This window comes from Numida meleagris, chromosome 9, assembly GCF_002078875.1.
Source record: "Numida meleagris isolate 19003 breed g44 Domestic line chromosome 9, NumMel1.0, whole genome shotgun sequence".
In the NCBI taxonomy this organism is placed as follows: domain Eukaryota; kingdom Metazoa; phylum Chordata; class Aves; order Galliformes; family Numididae; genus Numida; species Numida meleagris.
This window is the reverse complement of record NC_034417.1, coordinates 12975514-13000203: the sequence shown is the minus strand read 5'-3', so window position 1 is coordinate 13000203 and position 24690 is coordinate 12975514. Positions and strand designations below refer to the sequence as shown.

At 45.9% G+C, this 24690-nt stretch overlaps 1 protein-coding gene across 5 annotated transcripts in view; it reads right to left on the bottom strand.

Annotated features, from left to right (window-relative positions):
* Positions 1-24690, bottom strand: part of NTRK3 (neurotrophic receptor tyrosine kinase 3) — a 179268-nt gene that overhangs the window by 31915 nt on the left and 122663 nt on the right. For 4 of the 5 annotated variants that reach the window (XM_021407493.1, XM_021407496.1, XM_021407490.1 and 1 more), the window contains one exon: positions 2949-3079. In XM_021407493.1, the coding sequence (XP_021263168.1) occupies positions 2949-3079 (131 nt within the window). Of the gene's footprint in view, positions 1-1698; positions 2809-2948; positions 3080-24690 lie in introns of those variants that run through there. The other variant, XM_021407494.1, reaches the window with a different exon arrangement.

The following is a 24690-nucleotide window of genomic DNA, read 5'->3' as shown; positions in this document are numbered from 1 at the left end:
TGTACTGGTGACCTAGGGGTGAATGGCTTCATATCTCATTATTATTAAATTCCTGAGCCAGCCAGTCCTTGCTATCTGTCTTTTATTTTGAAATAGCTGACTATACTACCTTTATTCAGAAGATGGATTTGCCTGGCTGTGCAGTTATTGTGTGGATTTTTCAAACCGCCTCTGAAGAAGGACACTGTCAAGTCTTTTCTCATAATTTTTAAAATCATGTTTTTATTCCCCGCTGTTTATAACAGCCCCCCTGGCAGACTGATGCTGAAATCAGTATCCTTACTGAGAATATCTAGTCTTTCACATGTGAGTGCACCAGGCTAGGTTGCAGCCCAGCATTGCAGGGCTGCTTTGAAGATGTTGTGGGTGCAGCTGCTGATGGAGGTGGGTTACCAGGCTTGGAGGCCGGCTTGTCCACGGGTAATTGGGCAGTTGCATAGGAGAGCAGAGTGTTGTCTTCACAGGATATCAAGGGAGGGCTCTACTATGAGCGCTTAGCAAAAGAAGTTGGGATGTCCAGAATGTTGGACAAGATGGAAGAGCCGTGAGGACTGATGATTGTGCTGCTGAGTTCAGACAGAGAAGTACCGAGTCCTCCACAGGAGCTGCTTTTCCCCATTGAGCAGATCTCCTGCAAGGTTTTTCAACCTTTTTTCAAGGCTTGCAAGAATTTGCAAGCCTTGGGACACTTCCTCATTCCCTTTTTTCTGCCCACACCCTGCTAGGCACATGGCATAATATTATTGTAATTCTGTGTCCTCTGGGATAGCTTGACTAGAGATATTTAGATGGATGATAGTTACGCTGTGCAGATGGCAAAGCATCCATCCTTATCTCAGGCACCCAATTACTTTTAGTCATTTAATATCTTTATAATGTTGATGCTTCCCATTATTTCTTTTCTCCCCGGGAAAACACTTCCCCTCCCCCATGACTCCTTTATCCCCTTTTTCCTGTAGTTGCACATAACATTTCAGGTTGCAGTGAGTTTGGTTTCATCTCCTTCACACTCTGTCACTTCCACGAAGTGTGAGGACTGTGACTTTGTAAATATCACACAAAATAGGATATTAAAAAAACATAGCTAAGGTTGCACAGCCTTTAGAAGTGACATAAACAAGAACTGGAAGCAGCAGAACCAGGAAAGAATTATAGAATCGCTAAGGTTGGAAAAGACTACTAAGATCATCTAGCCCAACTGTCCACCTACCACGAATAAAAGAAGATGAAGACCGGAAGAAGAGACCAAGTCCAGAGTAAGAATGCCTCTCCTAGGAAGGTTCAGGGTGGGTTGCATTTGTGTCTCTGTCTTTGGATTGCCACGTGACATCAAGCCATTCGCTCCATGTCTGCAGGTTGCAGTCATTGCCACAAATTGTCAGCTCTCCTGATGTGTCCTGGGAATTTCCTGCTCATGTGGCAACAGAGCCAGGTCTCCACAAGCACCATGTTTAATGTTAGCGTAGGTCTGTTACCTGGAGTCTGGCTGCGAAGGCAGTTTGGTGACTCTGTCCTCCAGCTAGGTGGATTCTGACACCTAAATTTCCCTGAGATTCTATCTGCCCTCTGCCACATGGGGACCATGCAACCCCAGCACGCAGCTGGATGGCTATGAAAACAAGCACACTCACTTCTAGAGAGCTCTCAGAAGTGGGAGTGGTCATCACAAAGGAGAAGCCCATAGAGAAATGAAAAATGTGAGTTTGGAGGACATGCCCCGAATAGCAGCCTCTCCAGCATTGCTAACACTTGACTTTGTAACCTCAATGCTTCTTGCTGACTATACTTTTTAAGTGCTTCTTAGAATGTTTTCAGAAGCAAGCTGAATTGAACAGCAAACTTATCCACACCATCACATCAAAAGCAGATCTGCAGGGCTGCAGTCTTTAGATCCACTGGAAATCTGAGTCCATTTAGCCACACTCTTTCACTGACCTAGTGCTGGCCCTGGCAGGGAGATCCATAGAACACAGCAGGGACAGACCCCACGTCCTAAGCAGCATGCTGCTGCCCAGAGCTGCAGTGACCACAGAAGTGGCTTTCACTCCCTGTTGGGAGCATGAGATCTTCAGGAAATGCAGCCAAAGCTCAGCTCAATATGTGAAACCTTTTTTCCCCCTTTTCTTTATTTTTTTATTTTTTTTAAACCTACCACATAAAATGTGGCCCAAATTAGAAGGATGTTCCCCCCCCCCCCACAACTGGCAAAAAGCCTGATTTCAAGGCCCCGCTCCAGTTCTGGATCTGTATGATCTGTCGGGATGAAAGGCACTCTGGAGATGTAAGCTTATAGTAGCAATTAACAGAAACAAGTTTGGATGCTGTTTCTGCCTACATGCAAATGAAGATCAGTAGAGACCTGAGAGATGGGATCGCATCAGGGATGGCTGACACCGATGGGCAGGTGCCAGCCACATAAGTAGGCGATTAATGATGTAGGTAGCTGTGCTACCTTGGCTTTAACCAGTCCCAGAGGTGAAAAGTGCAATCTTGCAGTTCTTGCTGCCTTACTTCTTTCATCTTGCAGCAAAGCTGTCCCAGCGAACTGCTCCCAGCAAACTGGTTGGCCGTGCTTAGCTTTCAAGTGCTTATTTTTGCTGAGGCCTCTTTTTGTTTCATCTTCAGCAAGATAAAATCCCTTAAGAGAAGGTCCCAGTCCCTCGCAGAGGGAAGGCAGCCTCCCCACCACTGCTACAGCTGCACGGAGCTGAGCCCTTCCAGCCCCGCTCCTCCTCCACGTCTCCTGGCCGCGTCGGCAGGAAGAGAAGCTTTGGCATTGGCGAGAACAGACGACCTTGAAGCAAAACGCTGGAACTCTGTGTGACTAAGTGGATTTACCACAATCTCCGGCATCAGATAAATCTCCTCCCATGGCCCCCAGCCCTCCCCTGCCTCCCTTTCCCACGCAGCCCCTGCTGTACTCTCTGCCACTCGCCCTTGGGATTTACCTTCACTGCCACCAGCATTTTGTCATTGGTGGGGCTGAGGTTGTAACACTCGGCCAAGAACACCTTCCCAAAGGCACCTTCTCCCAGCTCCCTCTTCAAAACGATGTCTCTCCTCTTAATATGCTGGACATCTGTTGGAGGGAGGGGAGGGAGAGGGTTGAGGGAAGAATGAATCAGGGTTAATTCAGGGAATGGAAAACAATTAATTCAATTTTCTAGCAAGCTGAAATTGCTTTGCAAAAGTATCTACAGGGATCTTTTTACCCACCCACGGAATGCAGCCATCTCTGGGACGGAGTTAGGCTTATGCAAAACATCTGTGAGGAAAGTCCTTGAGGTTTATCACATTTTCACTACAACTTGAAGCAGGCGAGCCCTCAGGGAGAGGAACCTTTGGGGCAAAATCAGCCATGAAGACCTGAATCTTTTTGGAATGATCCAGGAAATAAATAATCTCCTGTGAGATGAGGCAAAGGTCACATTCTTCTGATGCCAGGCCAGGAGAGGTTAGAAGGTTGAGTTTCCAGAAGCTGTTGAATTTTGCATTTCAGTAGGGATCAGTTTAAACCTAAGCTCAGGCAGATTTCTGAGGCTAAACACTGGCAAGTCGAAGAGTTCCCAAGAGGAAGAGCACCAATGACCCCACGGACCTTAGGGCACTAGCAGGAGCTGGCTGGGAGCACCGAGCACTGTCCTGCAGCAACACTTCAACCCACATCCGTCTCGCATGCAACCGTTCCCTCAGAAACCAGGTCACCCCAGGACAAATTCCTGGTACAGGGGGTGAACTCAAACCATTAGTTTCAATGAGCCTTTCCACTGACATTTAGGATGGCAAGGACTGACAGAGAATAGCAACTGAGGTTCCAGGAAGTCTCAGAGGAGCCACAGCTATTAATTTAATGGAAATACAGAAGCCTATAAAGATTGGTCTGCACTGGCTGTTCACACGTCACCTAACATGGTCATTTATAAGGGCTAGATCTACCCAGGTAGTAGGCATCTACAAGTGTAAACAAGTGACCAGTGAGATATCCACAAATGCAGGGTCTTGATTGAATGCCACTGATTGCAGGGAGAGGCTGGGGGTCTCAAGGCACGTTTTTGGGGGATGACACCAGGGCACAGCTACTTCCTGCCAAAGCACTAAGCATCTTTCTAGCATCACAGTGCCCATACAGCTCCTCTGGCAATATTAAGAGGCATTTTTTTCATTCCTGAAATGAACTATGAAGGCAGCTAGAGGCAGCTGGCTATCCCTCTGTATTTCCCTTCACTGGAGCTAACTGCCTGCCTTGGAAACTGCTGTAGAACAGATCACCACAGCTTCAGCTTGATGGTCACGACAGGGCAGTGAGAGCTGCACACTCTTCTCCAGCACTTGGTGAGCAAAGCTGACACATTAGAGGTCTCCTCAGGCAGGAGCATTAGATGGGACAGTGCCCTCTCTCGTCCCACCTTGTGGCATTCATAGCTTTGAGTCTTCCATCTCTTCCATGTGCCACAGGAGCCATACGAGTATGCATCCATCAGCTCAGATGCATTTCCCTTGGGGCAGAGCAGATGCAAGTGTGACTGACAGCAGGTTTCAGACTGGTTGCAGGGAAGCATCGCCAACTGCAGTCTCAACCTACCACCAGCTCCCGCCACCCTTGATTCGGTAGGCACCAGTATTGGACCAAGAGCACCAATGCCTCACAGCAACCCAGATACAACAACACATCCAAAAGCCAATGGGGTGGAAGAGTAACGTCACAATGGCTTTCATACAATTAAGGTTTCTCATTAGGAGCTCATGAGGAGGTTTAAGAAGCTGCAATCTCTGGCCCTTTTGCTTGTTAGGGAAGATAAATGGAGCAAGATTGCTTATGCAATGGGCCTTGTAATGAACGATGCTTCTGCAGAGGAATCTCACTGACCTTTTCATTAATCGTTCAATAGACTGAAAACTGTTAGTAACCAATATTAATAATATTAGCAACATTAAGAAACAGAATGTTAGGCACATCCAAAATGACACTGGTTTTGAGTCTGCAATGACAACGAGTGAGAACAAACCACATGTGGGCTTTTCCTTCTCCATCTGGTTCAGCTGAGTGTTTGAGTACCTTGAGAAATCTGAAATATTACCTGTTGAAATGTTAAGTGATGCACTTGGGTGAGGAAAGTCCTAATCCGAGATAAGTTCAAATGCTACTATTTACTTAATAGAGGAAAAGTATTTTTCCTTTTGGCAAGCATTTCTATAGCACTGATCACAGTAGTATCCAATATTTGTTGTACTGACAAACCATGTATTTGCATTCTTTGTCTCCTGATCAGCAACAGTCAAATGATCCTGTATTAAGAAGAATCCACATATACTTAAAAAACTCAGAATCCCAACAGAAATGTGGCACTGCAATACAACTGACCTATTTAATGTGAGATAAATTAAAAAAAAGAACTATCTCAGAATAATCAGTGATAATATTTGAAATTATTAACACTTCTCCTAATTGGTAACATCGTGAGAAGTGAAGTAGACCTCTCTTTCCAAACTCCCTGAGGTCTCGCCCCAAATTTTCAGCTCCCAATTTTGCTTCTCAACAACGTCTTAATAAATGATGAGACATTTCTGTGAGCCAGCGTCCAGACTGTGTAATTATGTCTACATTATTAAAATAATACCCCATCTGTCTTCAAAACCCAGATTTCACAGCAAGTTGTTAGGGTCACCTGTGAAGCTTCGGGGAAAACGCATATGAAGAATTTAAGGAGATATTATGGCAGAAGGAGATGAACCAAGGGAGGAGTAATCCTTTTGAGATAGCAGACCCACGCAGCATTGCTGGATTTAAAGTAAACTTGGATGGTTATTAACAAATATAAAATAGGTTCATGAAGTTGAGCAGTTAGACAGCGACTGGACAATCTTAATGGACAGTCAGAAAAGTGCTTTTGCTGATCACAATTCCTCTCAACCTTGAAAGGCAATAAATTTTGCTTCATAGTATTTTAGGTACAAATGGAATAATAAGTGAGTTATAATAAATTGCCTTTTCACACACTGTAGGCTTAAAATACTGAAGTTTACATCAAATTCTCCCATTCACAGTGAGATCAGCACTGTGATTAATCCTGCATTATTATTAAATATGAGCTTTAAACACAAAGCACTGACAAAGTGCCCCGGCGCCGTACAAATGGCTGTTATTGCGCTAACCTTGCATCTATTCTCTGCTCATCTGTCCTGGCCGTAATTCATAACAAAGGCCGAATAGCCATGAAAGATGCTGTGCTGCAAGGGCACCTGGGAGGTTCATCTGCATAAATCTGTTTACCTCCTCCTGGAGGAAGCGGAGCCCTGTCTGATAAACAGCTGGTGCTTATTTGTTTTAGGCAGGCATTGGTGTGCTAATCTGTCTCGGCTGCCTTGTGGTCAGCCCTGCTGACAAGGTGTAGGCAAACTGCCTTCCCGTAAGTACCACTCTCTTATTTTCCTCCCCCCTTGTACCATTAACTTATAAAAACAAGCCAACCAGACAGTTCAAAAGAAGAATCTATGCAGGAACCACTGCAAAACCCGGCAGGAAAATAACCAGACTTGACAACATGGTGGGAACTCATTCAAGGCTGTGCTGTATCCACAGGAAGGATGGGAACGCACAGCACTGAGTAATTCCGGCTTAAAATGAAACATATTGGAGTCCTTGTTTGAGGATTACTATATCACCACCTGGTAGAGAAGGAGAGCCAGGCAGATCCTTCACCTTCTTTTTTGTCCATCAAGGCAAACATGGAGACCACGTTTCAACCCTCACCTCCTCTGTTATTCTGCAAAACACATGAACCACACCAGACAACAGCTGACCTGCAGCTGGTTGGGAATGCCCCGCAGCATCAGTTCAGTCATGTTGCCACGTGGGTAAGTAAAGCTGTGAGCGAGAGGGTAAATCGGAGAGGCTGCACTTCCTTTTACAAATTGCTTCCAAAGCAGAAAGCTTTCCTTTTCTCTAGAAGATTCAAGGCAGAAGGGTTGTGGCCTTAGATCTGCGATGGGATCTTACCTAACCTCTTCTGAACCTTCTGCAGAATGGCATTCTTGATCTGTGCTTCAAGTGCATTCAGTCAGAAAAGTGGCTGTCTAAAAACAGCAACTTCCTCCCTCCCTGTATTTGTTCCCATGTGTCCCTTACTTGCATCTGCTCCTGTTCTTGACACAAACATATTCTAGTTTGCTAACCTTGCAGACCCAGCGCAACCAGAGATGTAAAGGAAGAGAAAGAGGAAACAAGATGAATTCTACATTTCTCATGCATCAATCTACCATGTCCTGATAGGTTGTTTCTGCACTAGCCCCGGGGAAGGGGCCTGAAAAAGCCAGAACTTTTTTGCTTACATGACTGATTCAGTGACTCTTCACCCATCTTTTACACTCATATTGCAGATTCTCTCTTACCTATGGCAAAGTCAAGACAGAAAGACTCCCTTTCAACTTACAAATCCCAGGTAGAGCTTGTAGAGCTAGTAACAGACAGGGTGTAGTGAAAACAATGTTTTTCCAATAGCAGCTGCATTTCAATCACATGAGAACAAATCAGCAACTTGCATGGGCCTATTTCATGAATCTAATATACCAATTATTGTCTCATTTCCAATTCAGTCCTGGGGGTCAGGAAAGGAAGAGAAGGGTTCAGTGATGCTGCAAATTCTGTGCTTGAGATTCCTATCACAACCAGCATCCTTAAAACCACAGTTTGATAATAATCTTGAAACCTGGCTGCGCATGGTGCAGTGTTTCAACACAGATGACTACAGTGGGAGGTAAATGGACAAATCAAACTCCAAATAAGAGTAAACCATGAACAGTGACAGTACCTATGTTGCAGCAAAATGCAAAACAACTTAACTTGGATGATGCGTTCCAACTGGAACTAGATCTGAAATTAATTCCTCACACCTCCTTCTTTCCAGCTCCTAAGCAGCAATGTAACTAGGTGCTGTATTTTCAGTGGATTTCTTCTCCTTGGACCCTCAATTCACAAGTAACATTTAGCTTCCTGGGAAAAGAGAGGAAACCTATGGAAATCTTTCCTTTTACTTTTGCTACCCTCTTTCATCAGCAGCTTTCTCCTAGAAATGACCGATATCAATTTTCTACCAGTTTCTCCTCCTTTACATATGGCTATTTTCCCCAGAGAGAGCTATTTTCCTGCCTCTGTCCATCATCAGCTCCTCCCTCCCTTAGCTTTGTCACTCCAGGCCATTTCTTCTCACTTGGCCTGGCCTCCTATTTCTTGCCTTTCTGTTTTGAAACAGATTTCTTTCAGGTGTGTTTACAGGGTATCCTGATTGGAGTGTGATCTAGGGCTCTTTGTGGTAATGGCCTTGATTTCAGGAGCCTCATTTACATCAACAACACGGTGTAAGTGATAACAATGACATTTTTTTCAGTAGTGGCTGAGTCATTTGCTGTAACAACTAATTTATGCTAAAGAATTGTCTCTTTTTTTTCTTTATACATAAGTTGTCCACAAAAAAAGGTAGCAGAGTTCTCAGTCAATATGATTCATTCACTTCTTCCCTGACTCACTGCTAAAATAATTCTTAGGAATAAATCCCGCATAGCTTGCCTGCTCCATGACAATTAAAAGCAAATAAACCAAGCTCACAGTTTGCGCTGGAAATTGTGTCGTTAAGACATGTAACTACCAAACAGAGTGCCTTTTTTGTCAGGCAGTCAATTGCGGTCTGGATGTCAACCAAGCATCTTGATGAGTTACCTGATGTACCTGATCAGAGAAAAGAGTGCAGATCAGGTAGGACCAGATCGAAAAGCTTTGCAGTGGAGGGCTGATAAGTCATTCTCTTACAGACCTGTCTCACAGCGAGAGAAGATAACGCATAGGCTAGCTGCACAGAATCTGAGTCTCCCTCTTGGCCTGCTGCAAATCCATCAAAGTCAATGGAGGATATTGATTTCAATTGCGGACTGCTCTGAAGTAGATGTAAACAAAGAATCAGTCCTACAACATTATATAAAAAAATGGAGAAATAAACAGGCCGTTTCTTATCTCCCACAACAACTCTGAGCAGGTAGCCTTCCACTTGTGGTGGCTTTTCTCCCAGCTCTGACACAAGCAACCTTTGTGAAAAGGCCCAGGTACACGCTTTGGCAGCTCGGCTCTGTGCCCAGACACTGGTTCTTTGCCAAGTTCCTCTGTCAAGGCACCCTTTTAAGGACTCAGGTTCAAAATAGCCATGACTATAAGCACCAAGCAGTACTGAGAGTTCTTTCAAAATGACTCCAAAGCCATGGGGTTTGATGGAACGCATATCTGAATCTCCAGGACCTCCATGAAACAGGCATAATCCTTGGCTGAGCCATCTGGGTGCCCAGCCTTGGAAGCAGCAGGGTCCTTCCCTCCCGCTGCTTTGTAGACCCTGCAAGACCACCTAGCTCAGACCATTCCCACACTTCTGAGGCTGTATTTCATTCTTCCTAATTCTGGATGACAGCTCGAATAGGATCTGCAGCCCAGATCTCTGATCCTTTCAGAATACCTTCCATCCACCAAGCGTACCTCTTGCAATCAGGACATCATCAGCTCCTCTGCTGTTGCAATACCACATGGAGAGAAAGCACTGACCCAAAGAGCTGCCTCTCCCTCATCAGCTAACTCCAGCCAGCCTTGACTCATGGGAGAGCTGCTACTCAGCCAACCAGCCCCCCCAGCTGCACAGAGTGCTTTGATTAGCAGCACAGAGTGACTGGATTAGCACCTGCTGAGCTGCAGTAACCGGAGCTGCTGCATCCCCAGCTCTGGTATCAGCCACACAGCAGCAGCAACAGCCATGGCATGTGCAATGTACTCTGAGTTAAATGTGAGCATTGAGAGGCATGTATGTGTGCGTAGGAGCTGAGAGGAAGGCAAGATGCAACCACAGCTTCAACCAAGAGATTACCAGGTGCATGCCCAGATTCCATACTGCACTGAAAACCATCACCCTGGTTAGGCAGCAGGCAACATGGGCTGGTGTGACACACCTGCCAAATTTAAACCCAAACCCAAGCAAACTTGCGTTTTCTTCATTTAAAAAAAAATCTGGAAAACATTAGTGATACTTAAATGCATTTGGTACTGCTCCACAAACACTTTTTAAGGGAAAAACTTGTCACAGCTTGAACTATCCAACACTCCTATGAAAAAACAAAACACCATTTCCAGCTTCTGTCATCCATTTCAGTCCCATAGGTCAGAGTACAAAACAGTTGGTGATTATTTTTACAATAAGAACAAGATACTTTGTCCCATGGCTACTGGATGCAGAGAAATCTCAGCTGGGAGAGTCCTGTAGAAGCAGAGCTAGCCTGGGAAAATGGCATGTGTCCAGATGTCCTCGGGTGAGGACAGATACCCCTTGCACCTACCCACGTTTCTGTAGGCACTGGTTCCTCCTCAGCTCCCATGGAAGCACATAACACTGGGATTAATATCATATTAATGTTCTAGATGAAAGGCTTAAAAACAGCAATGTTTCCATAATCTCCTGCCTCCTCTCAAGTAATTTCTGGCTGACATGAGGCTGCAAAGCCAGTCTGCCTCTCCAGCCTCAGCAGCCCATCTCCTGAGACATCCAGCACCAATTCCAGATTCCAAGGGGACACTTAGGCTCTGCTTTTTGAATAAGAGGGTTAGATATATAACTGGGCTCTTCTGAGGAGTGAAAGAAAGGTAGAAGGACGAGAGTGGGATGCAGAGGTCTTTGCATTGGGTAGATGCCCTAGAGCCCCATGACAGCCATAAGTGCAACTTTGCACAAAGCATCGTCTCATTGACTCAGTGGCACGTTCCAGCAGCTCTCAAAAGCGGGGATGGGGATTCCTGGCAGGGTGGGAGGAAAAGGGGTTGAGAGAAGGGAAGTGAGTCGTTCTGGCAAATGTGTTTTCTTTCCACCAGCCAGGCCCCTCAGTCCCCTGCTGCCAGAGCACTCAGAATAAAACATTAATTCAATACCACACATTTAATTACACATTATTTGAAAGTGAATTTATTTAACGGAGGAAAATAGTCTTCAGAGAGCATCTGCCTCCCTCAGACTCATGCGTCTGCTGGGAGGGGGCTTGGAGAGGAGATAGGAGGAATAATGGTTTGTTTTACATCAGCAACTATTGCTGTTCAGCTCAGCCCTTCAGAAAGAGAGATTTTAAAGAGATAGAGTTGTGTTTTGCAGGAACTTACCGGATGATTTGATTTTCCAGCTACTTTTCACTTGATTGGAAAGCGCTGCTGCGGACAGATATCACTTGTCTTTCTTTTTTATTATTTTTCCAAGAGAAGGGAGGGATTACTGGTGGAGGGACGAAGGAGGAGTGGCTGTCCCTCGAGAGCCCATGCAGTAGTCAGATTTCAGGCTTAAGGCTTTAACAACGCAGTAATCAGACACTTAGCAGCATCCTATTGCTGAGATGGATAATCACAATAAAGCTGGAAGCAACCTGCTCTCAGCAGCCTTAAGACTGTCTCCCACCAGGAACGCAGAGGCTTACCTTCTGCCCCCAAGCTCTCTGAGCCTCTTGGCTATTGGCTTCCCCAGCGTGCAGATTCACCACCACAACTCTGCCTGTGCTGCTCCAGCAAGGACCAGGTGCTCACTGCTGCCTGGTACCAAGGCTCGCGTTTCCCCAGTCAAATCCCCTCTGCAGAGGAATGGGGACTGGCTCCAGTACTTGGCATGGGCATCCCTCCATGGCTGCATACAAATCATTCTGAGTTGTTGCAAAGCCAGAGAAGAGCTTCTAGGTTTGTGTGAGCCTTTCTCCCCATAGCATCTTCCACCCACGCCTTGATTTGTGAGCAGCACCGAAACCTCCCTCCTCTTACTGACAGCTTTGATGAGACAGCAATTTCCAGCTGGTGTGCTGGATAGGCCCACCTCTAGTAAACAGGCAGTGAGACCTGCTGATACATACCCCTGCAGTGGTGAATCTCTGAGCACTGGATGTCTCAAGGTGAACAAACCTGCCGCTCTTTTCACCAGCCGAATCCTGCTGGTGCCATCTGAGTCCCAGCAGTCACACTCAGCCATGCTGCAGTTCGCATGTGGACACAGGTAGATATTTCAGCTCTGGCTTCAGGGCTCAGTGTTAAGATTTTCCTTGCAATTTTGAGGATGAAAGCGGTTTGGATACTGCTGTTTCAGTGTTATCCAGTTTCTGGACTAATCCATGGGTTTGAGGTTCTAGCCACTGGTTCTGCTTCATCTGATTCTGCTGCCACCATCTTCCATCATCAGCTTCTAACCTTAACCTGCCCCCACCACAAATGCTAAAAAATCCCTCACACAGCAGTTTCAGACATACTGAATACATTCTGGGGACCATGCATCTGTTAGAAAGGTGACATTAGAGGAAGAGGGATCGTTTGGAAGTGGTCCCATGGTGATGCATGGCAGAGCCCACTTTGAAAAGAGCAAGAGCTGGCCCCAAACGTGGGTGCAGACTGAAGAAGCATTTTCAGAAGAAGCAAATGGATCCCTCCTGATGTGGAAGTGAGAAAAGATTTTTGGAAAAATCTGTTGTGACAGAATATCTAGATCAACTCAAAGCAATTTGAACTTGGGGTGATTTGAGGAGAGGGCCTGGTTTTCTGTGTTTACAAACTAGAGCAGCTCCAGGTAGGTTGGAAATCCTTCTGATCTCACCTTAATCACAAAGGAAAAGGACAAATTTGGATAAAACATAGCATTTTCTGCTCTTGTTTTGTTTTCTCTTTTGCTTTTACTCCTGGGAACTCAGGGTCCCTCCATCTTTTACTGCCCCATGCCCAGTCCTTCTCCCACCAGTGGTGTCCTTTGGTGGTCATTAGCGAGTGACTAATGCAGCCAAACTCATGGAACAAGAAAATTCCAGAAGTGAGGCCATACAGAATGAAAACATGAAGTGCTGAAAGACAGAGCTCAGGCTCAAGTTATGACTTCATTAAAAGCCTCTCTCCAATTTGCCCTATTTCCATCTCTCTCCTTCCTTTCCCTTCCTTCTCACCTCCTCCAACTCCCTTTCTCCTAGGACTGACACAGGAGATGCACTTCTGTCTATGGCTTGATGAGGTGTTCCCTCAGACTCATGTTTTCCTAACACCTCAAACAGACCTTGCTTTGTCTTTGTTTCTGCCTGAGGTTTCCTTGGTTCTCTCACTGCCTGTTCTGTTTGCACAACGCCATCCCTTTCTTCATCTTGCCAACTCCTCCTGCAGAAGGAAACCCCTGAAGGAGGAGTAACGCGAGACATCTCTGCCTGTTGGGCTCCAAAATTACTGCGGTTTGGGCAATTTCAGTGATTGTTATGAAGCAGCAGATTATGCAGTGGTAAAAAGAGAAGGACAGACTGTACAAAAGATTTAGCTAATCTGATGGGGACAGCAGCTGGTCCTCATTCAGACATCCAGGTCTGTGAGGTGATGGGCTTCTTCTACTCCTTTTGCTGGCATTTGAGTTAGTCACAGTTAGGACTTGATGAATATTGGACTGGTGCTTCTGTAATGCTTCATGCAAAGAGAAATTCCCCTGTCCTCTTCAGGACTACTTAAGAAGCCACATGCTCTCATTAGGACACTGCTCTTCCTTCCCTGATGCTACAGTTTTATTGTATCTCCCCATGTCTTGCCTTTATTATAATTACAAACGAGTCTCTGTCCTGGTTTATTGACTCTGACGTTTCCAACACAGAGAGAAAACAGGGTAATAAAACACCATAAATTTGTCCATTTTCTGTCTGCCATCCTTCAGTGATGTCTCATGCCATTATGAGCCAGACAGTTGGGGTAAATTTTCACAGAAGAACATTAAAAATTGCACTGTGTGCAGAAGGAAAGAAAAATCCTAGAGTTTTCTCCTGTGCCAAAACATCAGTGTCTGTACCAGGGGAAAAATAACCGGTTAATTCTTCTTACGGACCCTGGTGAGACTCAAGAAAATATTCTGCAGTGCTGGTAGCCTCAGAAGACATGATTAATTGCAGATGGTGAAAAGGTGCATGTTCAGCTTTAACTGAGCTATGTGTGAGGATCGGTTGAATGCTAAGTTGGTATTCAAGACATATGGGGAAGGAACCTACAAGGATATTCAGCTACAAGACCAAGATTATTTATATATACATTCATGTATATATCATATATAGCTTACCAGCTTAAGTTTTAAACCTGTGTATTGAAGTTTTACAGCAAGAACATACTGCTAATAGAAAGGAGCAACATAGGCAAGATTGCTGTGAAAGGAGGGAAAGGGAAATAACATTTTGCAGTTAGCTGAGGAAGCAAAGGCATGAAAGGGATCTTCACTGCACCCCCCACAGCTGGTAATAGCAATCTGTAGATGGATATATGCAGGTGGTGTTGCAGGGCACAGAGCAGGGAGTAATGGTAGAATGATCTCTGTAATCCATTTGTTTTTTTTCTCCTTACTTGCCTTGGACAGGTGTTGTTTAATTGGAAAATGGCTTGAACAAGAGTATAGATCTTGCTTTCCTGAAATGTCTTAATTGGAGAGCCACCAGCAGATATTGGGATGGTAATGTGGAAAAATCAGAGGCCCGTTTCCACTCATTTACTCTAGCAGGCTGCCTGCAAATGCTGTTTCATTATTGCAATCTGAGCTTGGACAGTGATCCAGCTCATGTTTTACAGGTTATCCTGATGCCTTTTCTTTATCAATCAAGTTTAAATCAAGCCCTGAACCTTTTCTCAGGACAGAGATTGTTCAAGTAATGGGCAAACCCACACACACTGGTATCTGAGAGCAGATAAGCACTCAGTGTTCCAAACTTCACTTGCATCTACACAGCCTGCAAACACGGCTCATGTCCAGTCTCTGTCACCAGGTCTCCAGCCTAGAAATTGGAACTGTAGAGAAAACAGACAAAATCTAAAAATAACGAAGGTAAAAATAATTACTGAGCTGTTCAAAATCACATCTTCATTTCTGGAAGGAGTTAAGTGAAGGAAAAGATTCTTGTGCAGTCCAGCTTGCTTCATTTATCCTTGCTTCATATGCAAAACAGTGTCTCCATTGCCTGACTTGCAGTCTCCCTGTACACCGTCTCCTCTGCTATTGGAGGATTCCCTGTGCTGCTCGTGGCATTGCAGGAGGGTCTGAGAGGACCACTTCTCTCACTTGGGATTCCTCTCTCAAACACATCCCAAAGAGGAAATCGCTGGGCATATGTGGCACCTTGGCCATGCTTGGTGCTGGTGGACTTTGATGGACTCCAGTCCACGGTGCTGCAGTAGAGGTGACTCTGGCTGCTGCTTTCAGTGCTCCCTTGCAGGCCATTAGCAGGCATTATGAAAAACACAAATGATTAAGACTGACCTCCAGGATACATCACTTTCAACCTTTTTCCAATTGGAAACGCTTCCGGCCATAGCAATAGCTCCTTTCTGTCTTATGCTCTTCAGACAAGATTTCTTTGCAGACTTATTTTAAATGCCACACCAGCGTTTCTGCCCTCAGTCATTAATTGGTGGTGCCAGTCCTTGTCAAATACTTGCTGAAAATCTCAGTGAATCATATCTGCTGAATTTCCCATACGTGTATATGTATAGTGGCAGCTAGATCCTTGGGGAACCCCAGCAAATTGGGTCAGTGTGGTCTCCCAGTATTTCGAGCCACACAAGTTTGGCCATCACAGAGTGTTGTTTTCCCAGGTGTTCTCCCACAGCATCCCTTAAGGTTTAAGATTTCCAAGAACTTCCCAGAGCAGACATTAAACTCATTGGATTGTATCTTGTCCCCGCTATGCCCACCACCTTCCAACCCTCATCAATCAGCTCCATTTCGGACAGGAAATTAAAATGTCAAAGAAGAGCTCAGTGAGTTGTGTGCACGCTCACACATGTGGATATCACAGGATGCGCTCTCCATATGTAGGGGATGCTCACCTTGTCTGGTGCCCTTCAGCAGTTGGCCACTGATATGGGGAGAGCTTCCTCTTCATCCTCTATAAAGTTGGTTGCGATTTCCGCAGATGAGAAACATTTAACAATCCTTTTCTCCTCTTATCACTGACATAAGCTGGCTTTTGCTCTCTGTGGCCGGCCTAAGTTCTCCATACATCACTCCTGAGATTAGCACTCACTCCTTTCCTCCATACCCTCTGTACCAGCTCAATGTTCTCCAAGTCCATCCTTGCTGTGATACCAGTTTCATTGTCTCTCACAGATATTTATGTGCAAAAATACCTCGCTGTCTGAAATATGCCCTCAGCATCCCATATGGCTTTTGCTTCCCATCCCTTTGTTTCCTCTCCACTTTCTTCTTCCTCCCTTCTGTTGTCTCTGTGATACTTCAGCAGTGCCCCATCATGATCTCTCTCTCTCTTCTATAACCAGCCCATGAATCTCATTCTTTTCGTCCCTTCTTTTACTTTCTTTACTTTTTACTAGACTGAATGTTTAGGGCAGCCTTCCCAACTGGACCTTAAAGACCTGCATTAAAGCTCGGCCAGCTTTCTCAACTCATTTTGCATTCCCTGTGCGCCCGCTCGCTGAAAGGCCAGTGGTTTTGTACGGCTGCCCTTTCTGCAGACCCTCCTCGGCACTTCAGCTCTGCAGGGAATATAATCACTGCATCCTAGATGCTCTTCAATTTCAAGTGTATTTATTACAGCTGCTCAATTTCCTTTAATCTGCTTTTTCTCCTTCTCCTCCCCCTACGATTGCCTTCTTTTCACTGCAGTAGAAGCACGCTGCAGGAGATTTTTCCCTCTGCCCCTCGCTGCCTGCTCCAGACCCATCCCTGCACTGATTCACGCTCAGTGCCCCATGCACTGATTATCGCTCGTTACCCACGTGGCTTAAAAAATGTGCTGGGCCCTTTGGAAACAAGCGCAGACACCACACAGAGCTGCTCCCACTGCTGAACCCGTAGGACAGGAGGGAGAGAAGAAGCACTTCCATGCACAAATCACCTGTGTCATCAACACCGAGGAACTCTCCTGGAACAGCAAAACCATAACGACAGAGAGTGCCTGCGTCTGCCAGAGCCTTGTAAAACAGCATACTGCTGGGAGTTTGAACTGTGTTCTTATGTAGGGAACGTGTGTCCCGTAGGAAACAAGGTTGAGTGTAAAACCACAGACGTCCCCGCAGAGCTGGAGCAGCAAGAAGAGCTCTGGTAGACATGAAAGACAGCTACATGCTTTCCTATATGTTAAGCTATGTGAGCACACATGCACACGGTGGTTTAATTGGTGTATTAATGTATTACAGTGCTGACACAAACAAACAGGGACTGCTTTCACAAGCTAGAAAATCCTTGAGTACATTGTAATTAGCTGGGCTTGTTAAAGCACTTAATAAGCAAGAGACAGCGTGTGTCTGATGGCCCCGCACCTTGGCTCAGTGGGAAAGCCAGGCAAGAAATGCTTAAATATGAAATGAGTTCAGTGCTGCGATGAACTCATAAGAAATATTTCTCCATCTCTGTCACAGAGAGCTTCTGCCCAGAGCAGATGCACCAGATACCAGTGCCAGGGCCACAGGCTTCCCCGGTCACAGTCCCTGTGCCTCCCTGGGGCCACGTTCCTGCCTGGCCATGCACTCCCATGTGCTCCCCCAGGCATCAGCTTGGGGATGGCAACATCCTGTGCCTCAGTTTCCCTTTCTGAGAATGGCCGCCATACTATAGCCTCAGACATAGCAAGTCTTATTGAGTATTGATTACGAAGGTACCTCAGCATTCTTTCTCAGGCAGTTCACTGAGGACTGTCAAGTGTCTGGCAGTATGTTGGCCTCTAGCATGAGGTGGGATGTGGGTAGGGAAATAAAATCACATGACTCTGTACAACACAGTGGTCTTACCTCAACTGTCACCCGCTCAATGAGAGTCCCAAAGTAGCAGGAGGTGGGAAATCACCCAAAATGCAGCCCAAAAGCTCTCTGTCCAGCCAGCATTACCAGGACCCCTGCTGTGGGCATCCTTTTCTCACTCCCTGAGCATAAACGGAAGCAGGGCAGGTGAGACACCTCAGGGTTACACAGCATCCCTGAATGCAGAACGGGCAGGCCATGCCTTTGTTTTATTCCACATTTCAGCATGCACACAGCCCAACTCACGCACTCCACAGCCCCACTGGCTCTGGGCAGTACTGAATTTGCTCCTCCCCTCTACGTCCCCAAGCGCAGCAGCAGCTCTGAGAGGGAGGGTAGAAAACAGCCCTTAAACACACCCTCCATGCAGCCTAGCACAGGCCCTAGCATCTCTGTGGCTATTCCTAGATCCCTATTGGATTCTTCTTTTCATCTTTGTTCAGCCTCCTGTTCTAGTGCTGAACCCCAGGCCTGCTGCCTCCAAGCTTCCTCCAAACGCTGCATTCATCCATTTTTAAAGGTGACCTTCCAACTTTAAAGGAAGTTTGCAAGCCTCACTGTCTTCCTTTGCCCTCTCCTTTTCAACCTGCTCTTTATTATGAATTGAAAGGAGCCCCAAAGGTTTCTCTATTAAAAAATAAAATCTTAAGGAAGAGCACAAGTTTCCTGGCCACTTCTCTCCCAGTTTTTGCAGCAGCCTCCTTGGCTGTCTCAGCACTCGCTGCAAGCTGCCAGCTCTCATGCTGAAACCACCCCATCCCCACGGATGCCCGCGTCCTCACTCCCCTGCCTCGTGCTCTCACTGCAGTTTGGCAAAGCCATGCCCTGAAATCCTCCAGGTAAAAAACAACCTTGGAGGAGGCAGGGGTGGAAGCAGGGTTATTTTTAACTTGGATCATACTAACGACCTGGGTTAGACCGTGGCCTCATAAGCTCTTGGGCTGGCACAAATGAAGGGCAGCAAATAAATGTTCTCTTTATCTCACCTTGCTGCCAGAGCTGCATCCTACGAGCCCTGGAGCCATGTAGTGATGGAAAGGGAAGGTGTCTCCAGCCCTTAGCAATAATAGTGTTACTCTTACCAATGAATTGGTCGCAGTAATTAAATAGACAGTAACAAAGAAATACAAGTTTCCTGCTGTTGTCAAGCAACATTCAGCCATTTAACCAGGGCAGACGGGGCCTAAATTTTTACAGAAAAATAATGGAGATAGGGAAAAACTATGATTTTATAAAATTAAAGCTCAACTTCCAGCCCTTCTCTTAGATTGCAGTTTCAAACAGAAAACAAATACACAATCCAACCAACCAGTCCCTCTGCCATCAGAGCTTTCACTTTTTTGACTCTGAGTTCTGGTGCTGAGTTGACCCTGGTTATCTTCAATATTTCTTTTTGCCAAGAGGTCAGGACACCACAAACCAGTGCCAACACTGTAACACTTCTGGATTTAGTCACTGGCGTCAGCCTCTATCCAAGAAGCAGTAGATGCTTTCTGTGCTATGGCCATTTGACTGCCAGGAACTACCAAGCTTCATCATTCTCCATCCAAGCCCATGTGCCCGTGCAGCTCCTGGCAGCCCTGCTGTGCTCTCGTATATTTCTTTCTGGACCCAGAAGCTGTTCCAAGCTTGAAGCAGAACTGCGGGAGAGCTCAGCTCTGTCTCTATGACACAGAGATGTGCTTGCTGCTGAGGGTCTCAAGAACTGCTCACTTGAATAATGACTCAGAGCCAGGATCTCATCCATCCCCAGCAGCAAGTGTGCAAATACCACCAGTGCACTACAAGAGATTTCAATGATTTATGCAAGATTACAGAAGTGGAAGCAGCAGCAGAAACTTACCTTGATGTCACAAATTAATCCACTGAGGACTTCACCATCCTGACTTCCAGTTCTCTGCCTTGGGCAGATGATCTCATTTACCAGTGGCATCTCTTCTCTTGGAAACCCCACACAACATTTCCGCCAACAATATGTAATTCGTTCTGTGCATGCAAACACAGAGATACACAAATCCCTGCTCCATGACCAATGAACATTGACTCAGATCTCCAGACATGAACGCTACTTCAGGAAACTCCAAGGATGTAATGCCAAGGTACCCTCCTTTGCAACCAATGTTTCCTCCCCATGCTGACAGATCTGACAGCTGGCAAGCCTGAGCTTCAAGGTGTCATAAGCTAATGGCACAGACCTGACCCAAAAGGCTGAACAATCCCTTAGAGGGATCATCCAAATAATTTTTCTATGGTTCTTTCAGGATCGAGGAGCAAAGTTTGTGTTGCATTTACAGCTCACCAGTACTGTTTATTCTTGCTGTTGGGACGCTCAGATAATTCCTTCCTTATAAAGGACGTTGTCATTCTTTACCCATTTAGAGACTCCCAACAATAGATTTAATGCTCAGAAGTCTTCTTTACTTCCTAAAGGTCACTCTGCTATTTTTGGTGGGAGATATTCTCCTTCCTTTGCAAAACTAACATCAGCATCAATCTGCCCATGTTCTTCAAGGCTCAGGCCAACCCCACTGTGTCCAGGGAAGGACATTTGGCACAAGATTAGATACTTCACACTCTACAGTCATGTAGGAGTGCTTAAGGACATACATAGAACAGAACCCAACTCTCAGGATTCCCCTCTGTTGTTAACAGGATTAAACAGAACCTTCTAGTCACAGGGGAGTATTTTCATCCCAGATACACAGGCAGGGAGTTTGCTGTCTTCTGAAGGTTAACCCCAGACTCCAACACCACTTTGCTCTTCTGGTTTTCAGCTCTCCCCCAGTGCTGGATCTGCAGCATTTCCAGCCAGAAGAACCCCATCCAGTCCCTGAGCAGGGACTGACAGTTTCTCACTGATACTGTCTCATGCAGGAAGTTATCCTTTATGCATTTAGATCAGACCCATCAAAATAATTCCTTCAAGAGGTCTGAATTCAGCGTATCACACACAATAGCTCCCTGGGAGGAGAAAAATTGACACTTACCTGTCTCTAAGTGAGTCCTTTCTCAGTCGCCTGTAACATCTGTGCACTGTGAGATGTGATGGTTTTAGGGGCTGTGTGTCTCTGGAGTTGTTCTAGCAGCGCTGAGCACAGGAGTGGAGCTTAAACACTCCTAAATTTGCAACCCCCTCTAGCATCAGTCAATGAGCAAATGTGTCTCAGGAAGCACAAATCAAACCTGCAGCCACTCTCACCACACTATGGGGACTGAACCAGGTACTACCAAGCTGTGCTGTGCACAGCAGCTCCTATGATCCCCAAATATTGCTGGGGACTGATGCAGCAAAATGAAAAACCTGATGCCACTTTAAATACCGGCTATTGGCAGCAGGGGCTGAATCCCTGCAGGGTCAGATCCTGGACACATGCAGAGCATCAGCTGAGAAGACTGTGAGCTCCTTCTCTGTTGTATCAGATGTTGCAATACTCTCCATTGCTTCAATCTAGTCCACAGACTGCGTATATCCCTGCCCCCACCCCAATTATCTTAATAAACAGCCTGGACACACCTCTGACTCACTTAAGATAATGACCTGGCCATGATTAGCTCCTTCAGACTTCCTGGCAGTTCACTGAGCCTAATGTGACTCCAGACTGGCTGTTTCTGCCTTCTCAGGAAGAGGCCGACCTCCAGCAGCAGCTCTCTGCCATCTGCAGGTGGATACCCGTGCACAGATCAAAGGCTGCTCCCAAAAACCAGGCTGGAGCCATGAAGTCTCCTTGCTCTGAAAACAAGCTCTTCACTATTCCAGTTGCCATAGGGAGCAGTAGTTTCTTTTCCAGCAGACAGACCTGGTGGGTTGGTACCTGTCCCAAGACAGGAAACGGAATCACAAGAGTAAGGACAACCCCAAATACGGGATTACAGAAGAGCACCTCTTCCTGGCTGTCTGTCAAATGTTCACTTACCCAACCTGAGAGCAAAAGTGGCACCAGTCAGCCTGTCTCACAACATGAATATTTGAAGCAAAACCTTGGAAGAAAAAGGCCAAATAGTCTGAAATCATAGGCAAATCCTTACAAGAAGACATCTTATCTGCAGAAATCAGGAACAGGTCACAAATGACACAGTAGCAGCAGAGCAAATCATTTAACCAGTGCTTGGAACAAATCCCTTCGCTTTGCAGAGAACAACCCAAATTTATTCCTGCTGATTAGTCAGCAGTTACACTCACAAGTTCAAAATTAATACTACAGTTCACGTGCACTTTGCTTCACTGCTGGAGACCATCATCTTCTCTTAGCTAGGAAATCATCTCACATCTATTTACCAGTACTGAGAGTTGGTTTGGGATTTATCCCAATTCTTAACTTGACAAATTCAAAGACATTACTTCACCTCAAGGCCGTGTTTTGAAAAACCCCAGTTAACATTGCTTTTCATTTGTTTACTGATGTCAATATGAGCAAACACTTACCAATTCTCTGGAAGCCCATTACCAAATCCCAACAAGGAAGATGGACAAACAACCCCCAGAACTGCTGTGGTCCATCCAAGGAGGTGAAAATCAGAACTGAAGAGTGACATCAGGAGCTGAAGCAACCAAACTGAGCTCCCAGAAGAAGCAGAGGCAGCGTATGTGTAATCCTGTGCCCAAGATGTGTCTTTCCCATTAGTCAGCATACAGGGCTAAGGGGTAAGAGAGCACCAAAGAGAGTAACACACATCACTCACCACCTTGGTGCTGTTTTGCAGAAATTGCACTCTTACAAACACAAAAGGATCCACATTGGGCAAACCATTGGATTTCCTCTGTTGTTTTCTGGGGGTCAAGATCAAGCTGGTCATGGGTTGAATTTACATGATCCCCCATTGTATGGACATGGTAGGATGTCCTATGGCCTGCCATACATCCCTGCAGTGCAAGAAGCTCAGGCTGTTGGAGACGTGAGGCTGGCAGCCAATGCTGTGACACAGAGCCTGGCCACACCAGGCCAGTGGCTTGCACCACCAAGGAGCCTGGCCATCACAAGGAGAGAGTGGGAGGACATCAGGGAAACCAGGAAAAAAAAAGGCAAAGCAAAATGCACCGTGACAGGAGAGGAAGATACGCTGCTGCACCAGATAGAACACCTTTTCCAGTTGTGCACATTGTGGTCTTCCATCACATTCTTCCCCCTTCCAAGTGGAGGTGTTTATTTTCCCACAGCTTCTTAACTTTTTCTGCCAAAAGATCAGGGCCTGGAGGCACTGGTAAATACACAGTTAATAAGGACTCTTCGGCTTATTGCCTAAACCCCACCAGAAGCACTTCAAAATGTTAAACAAAAATAAAGTCACACAGCATTGATTTCTTGCATGCTGTCTTCCCACTGCTCACCCAGACCTGTGTTTTTCAGCTTTACTGTTGTGTCTAGGCCTCCTTATCCTCTGCTAATGCCCAGGCTTAACCCTGAGGATCTGCAGCTTGCTCCGGTTGCAGATCAGAGCAGAGTGGTGACGCATTGCTGAAATGGCAGAAGCACTTTCTTCTGGCTTTCCACAGCTCCTGGGATTTCTGTCCCACTGTCCTCCCCTTCCACAACCCAACATGGCACAGACAAATGCTGGGAAGGCCAAAGATCTGGTGGTGGAGAAGCAGACCACCTTCAAAAGGGGCTCCAGACTCTTGGAAAGGAAGGGCTGACTCCTTAAACACACATCTAAATAAAGAGCAGCAAAGAACATCAAGACTCATCCTGTGCAGCTGGGATGAGCAGCTACAGAGATTCACAACACACAGCAGGACCAAAATACCTTGATAAAAACCTTCATTATTACACATATCAAACAGTCGTCTGCAGCAAAGCCAAGCCCAAAGTGCACTGCTTCCACTGTGCAGAATATTATTGTGCCAAAATTGTCCTGTGTCCATCACACTCAGTTCAGTTATAAGTAATTCATGACTCCATGTTATTAGGGGAACACAAGGAAACAACACATCCTTCTCTACCTGATCATCTACAGCTTCCACGCTGTGCAAGGGCTGGGAAGGGTTGTGATTTACAGGAGGAGCTGATATACACCACTGCCTGCACCCTACCAAACCAGAGCCCAAACTCATTCAGCAGTAAGCACTGTAAATAGCTCAGGAGCCACCTGAAGACAATGTAGGAAGGGAGAGCAGAACAGCAGTATCAACTCATGGTCCCACTGCCTTGAAGAACATGAGTACATCGAGTAACAGAGATGACCAAGAAGCAAACACAAGGAGAAACAAGTGCCCAACCCCTCCATAATACACGTAAAGCCCTGGAGCATAGTTATGTTTGCTCCTTGGGAACTGGTAGCAACAAAAACACCACAGGAACTCATGCACAAGGAACTGGTTGCCCTGAAATACAAAGCAAGTTGGACTAAGGCTGACCACATCAGCAGCCCAGCTAATTAGCTAATCAAGCCTTTGTGAGCAATGTCACTGGGCTGTGAAACCTGATAATAGATCCTGAAGTGGTTGGGAGGATAATGCAGAGCTTTCATCACCCATGTTCTTCCCAGAGCTCAAAAAGGAGAGGGAAACAGGGATGATATCCAGTGCAGCCCAGCTGGCCAGCCCATGTGTATGGTTATTGGTCAGGAGACAACCATTCGTCCCAGGCATTGTAGACACCCCTGAAAAGATAAAGAGCTCAGCCATCACCAGTCCTGTGAACAACACCACCCAATCACTTCTAGAGACATTCTTATTAGAAAGCAAAGGCAAGCAGAAATTCACTCATGGTGTCATTTGGAGACATTTGCTTGAAATTCATGCCAGGAAGTTACAGCAACAGAAAGATTCTGGAACATGTTTTCAACTTTCTTATCAAAATTCTCATCAGCTTTTCCATGAGTGTTCCAGCACCATCCACCAACGTCAACTCAACCATGGCCCCAGCCTCATGCCCACAGTCACCTGTGAGCTGGCG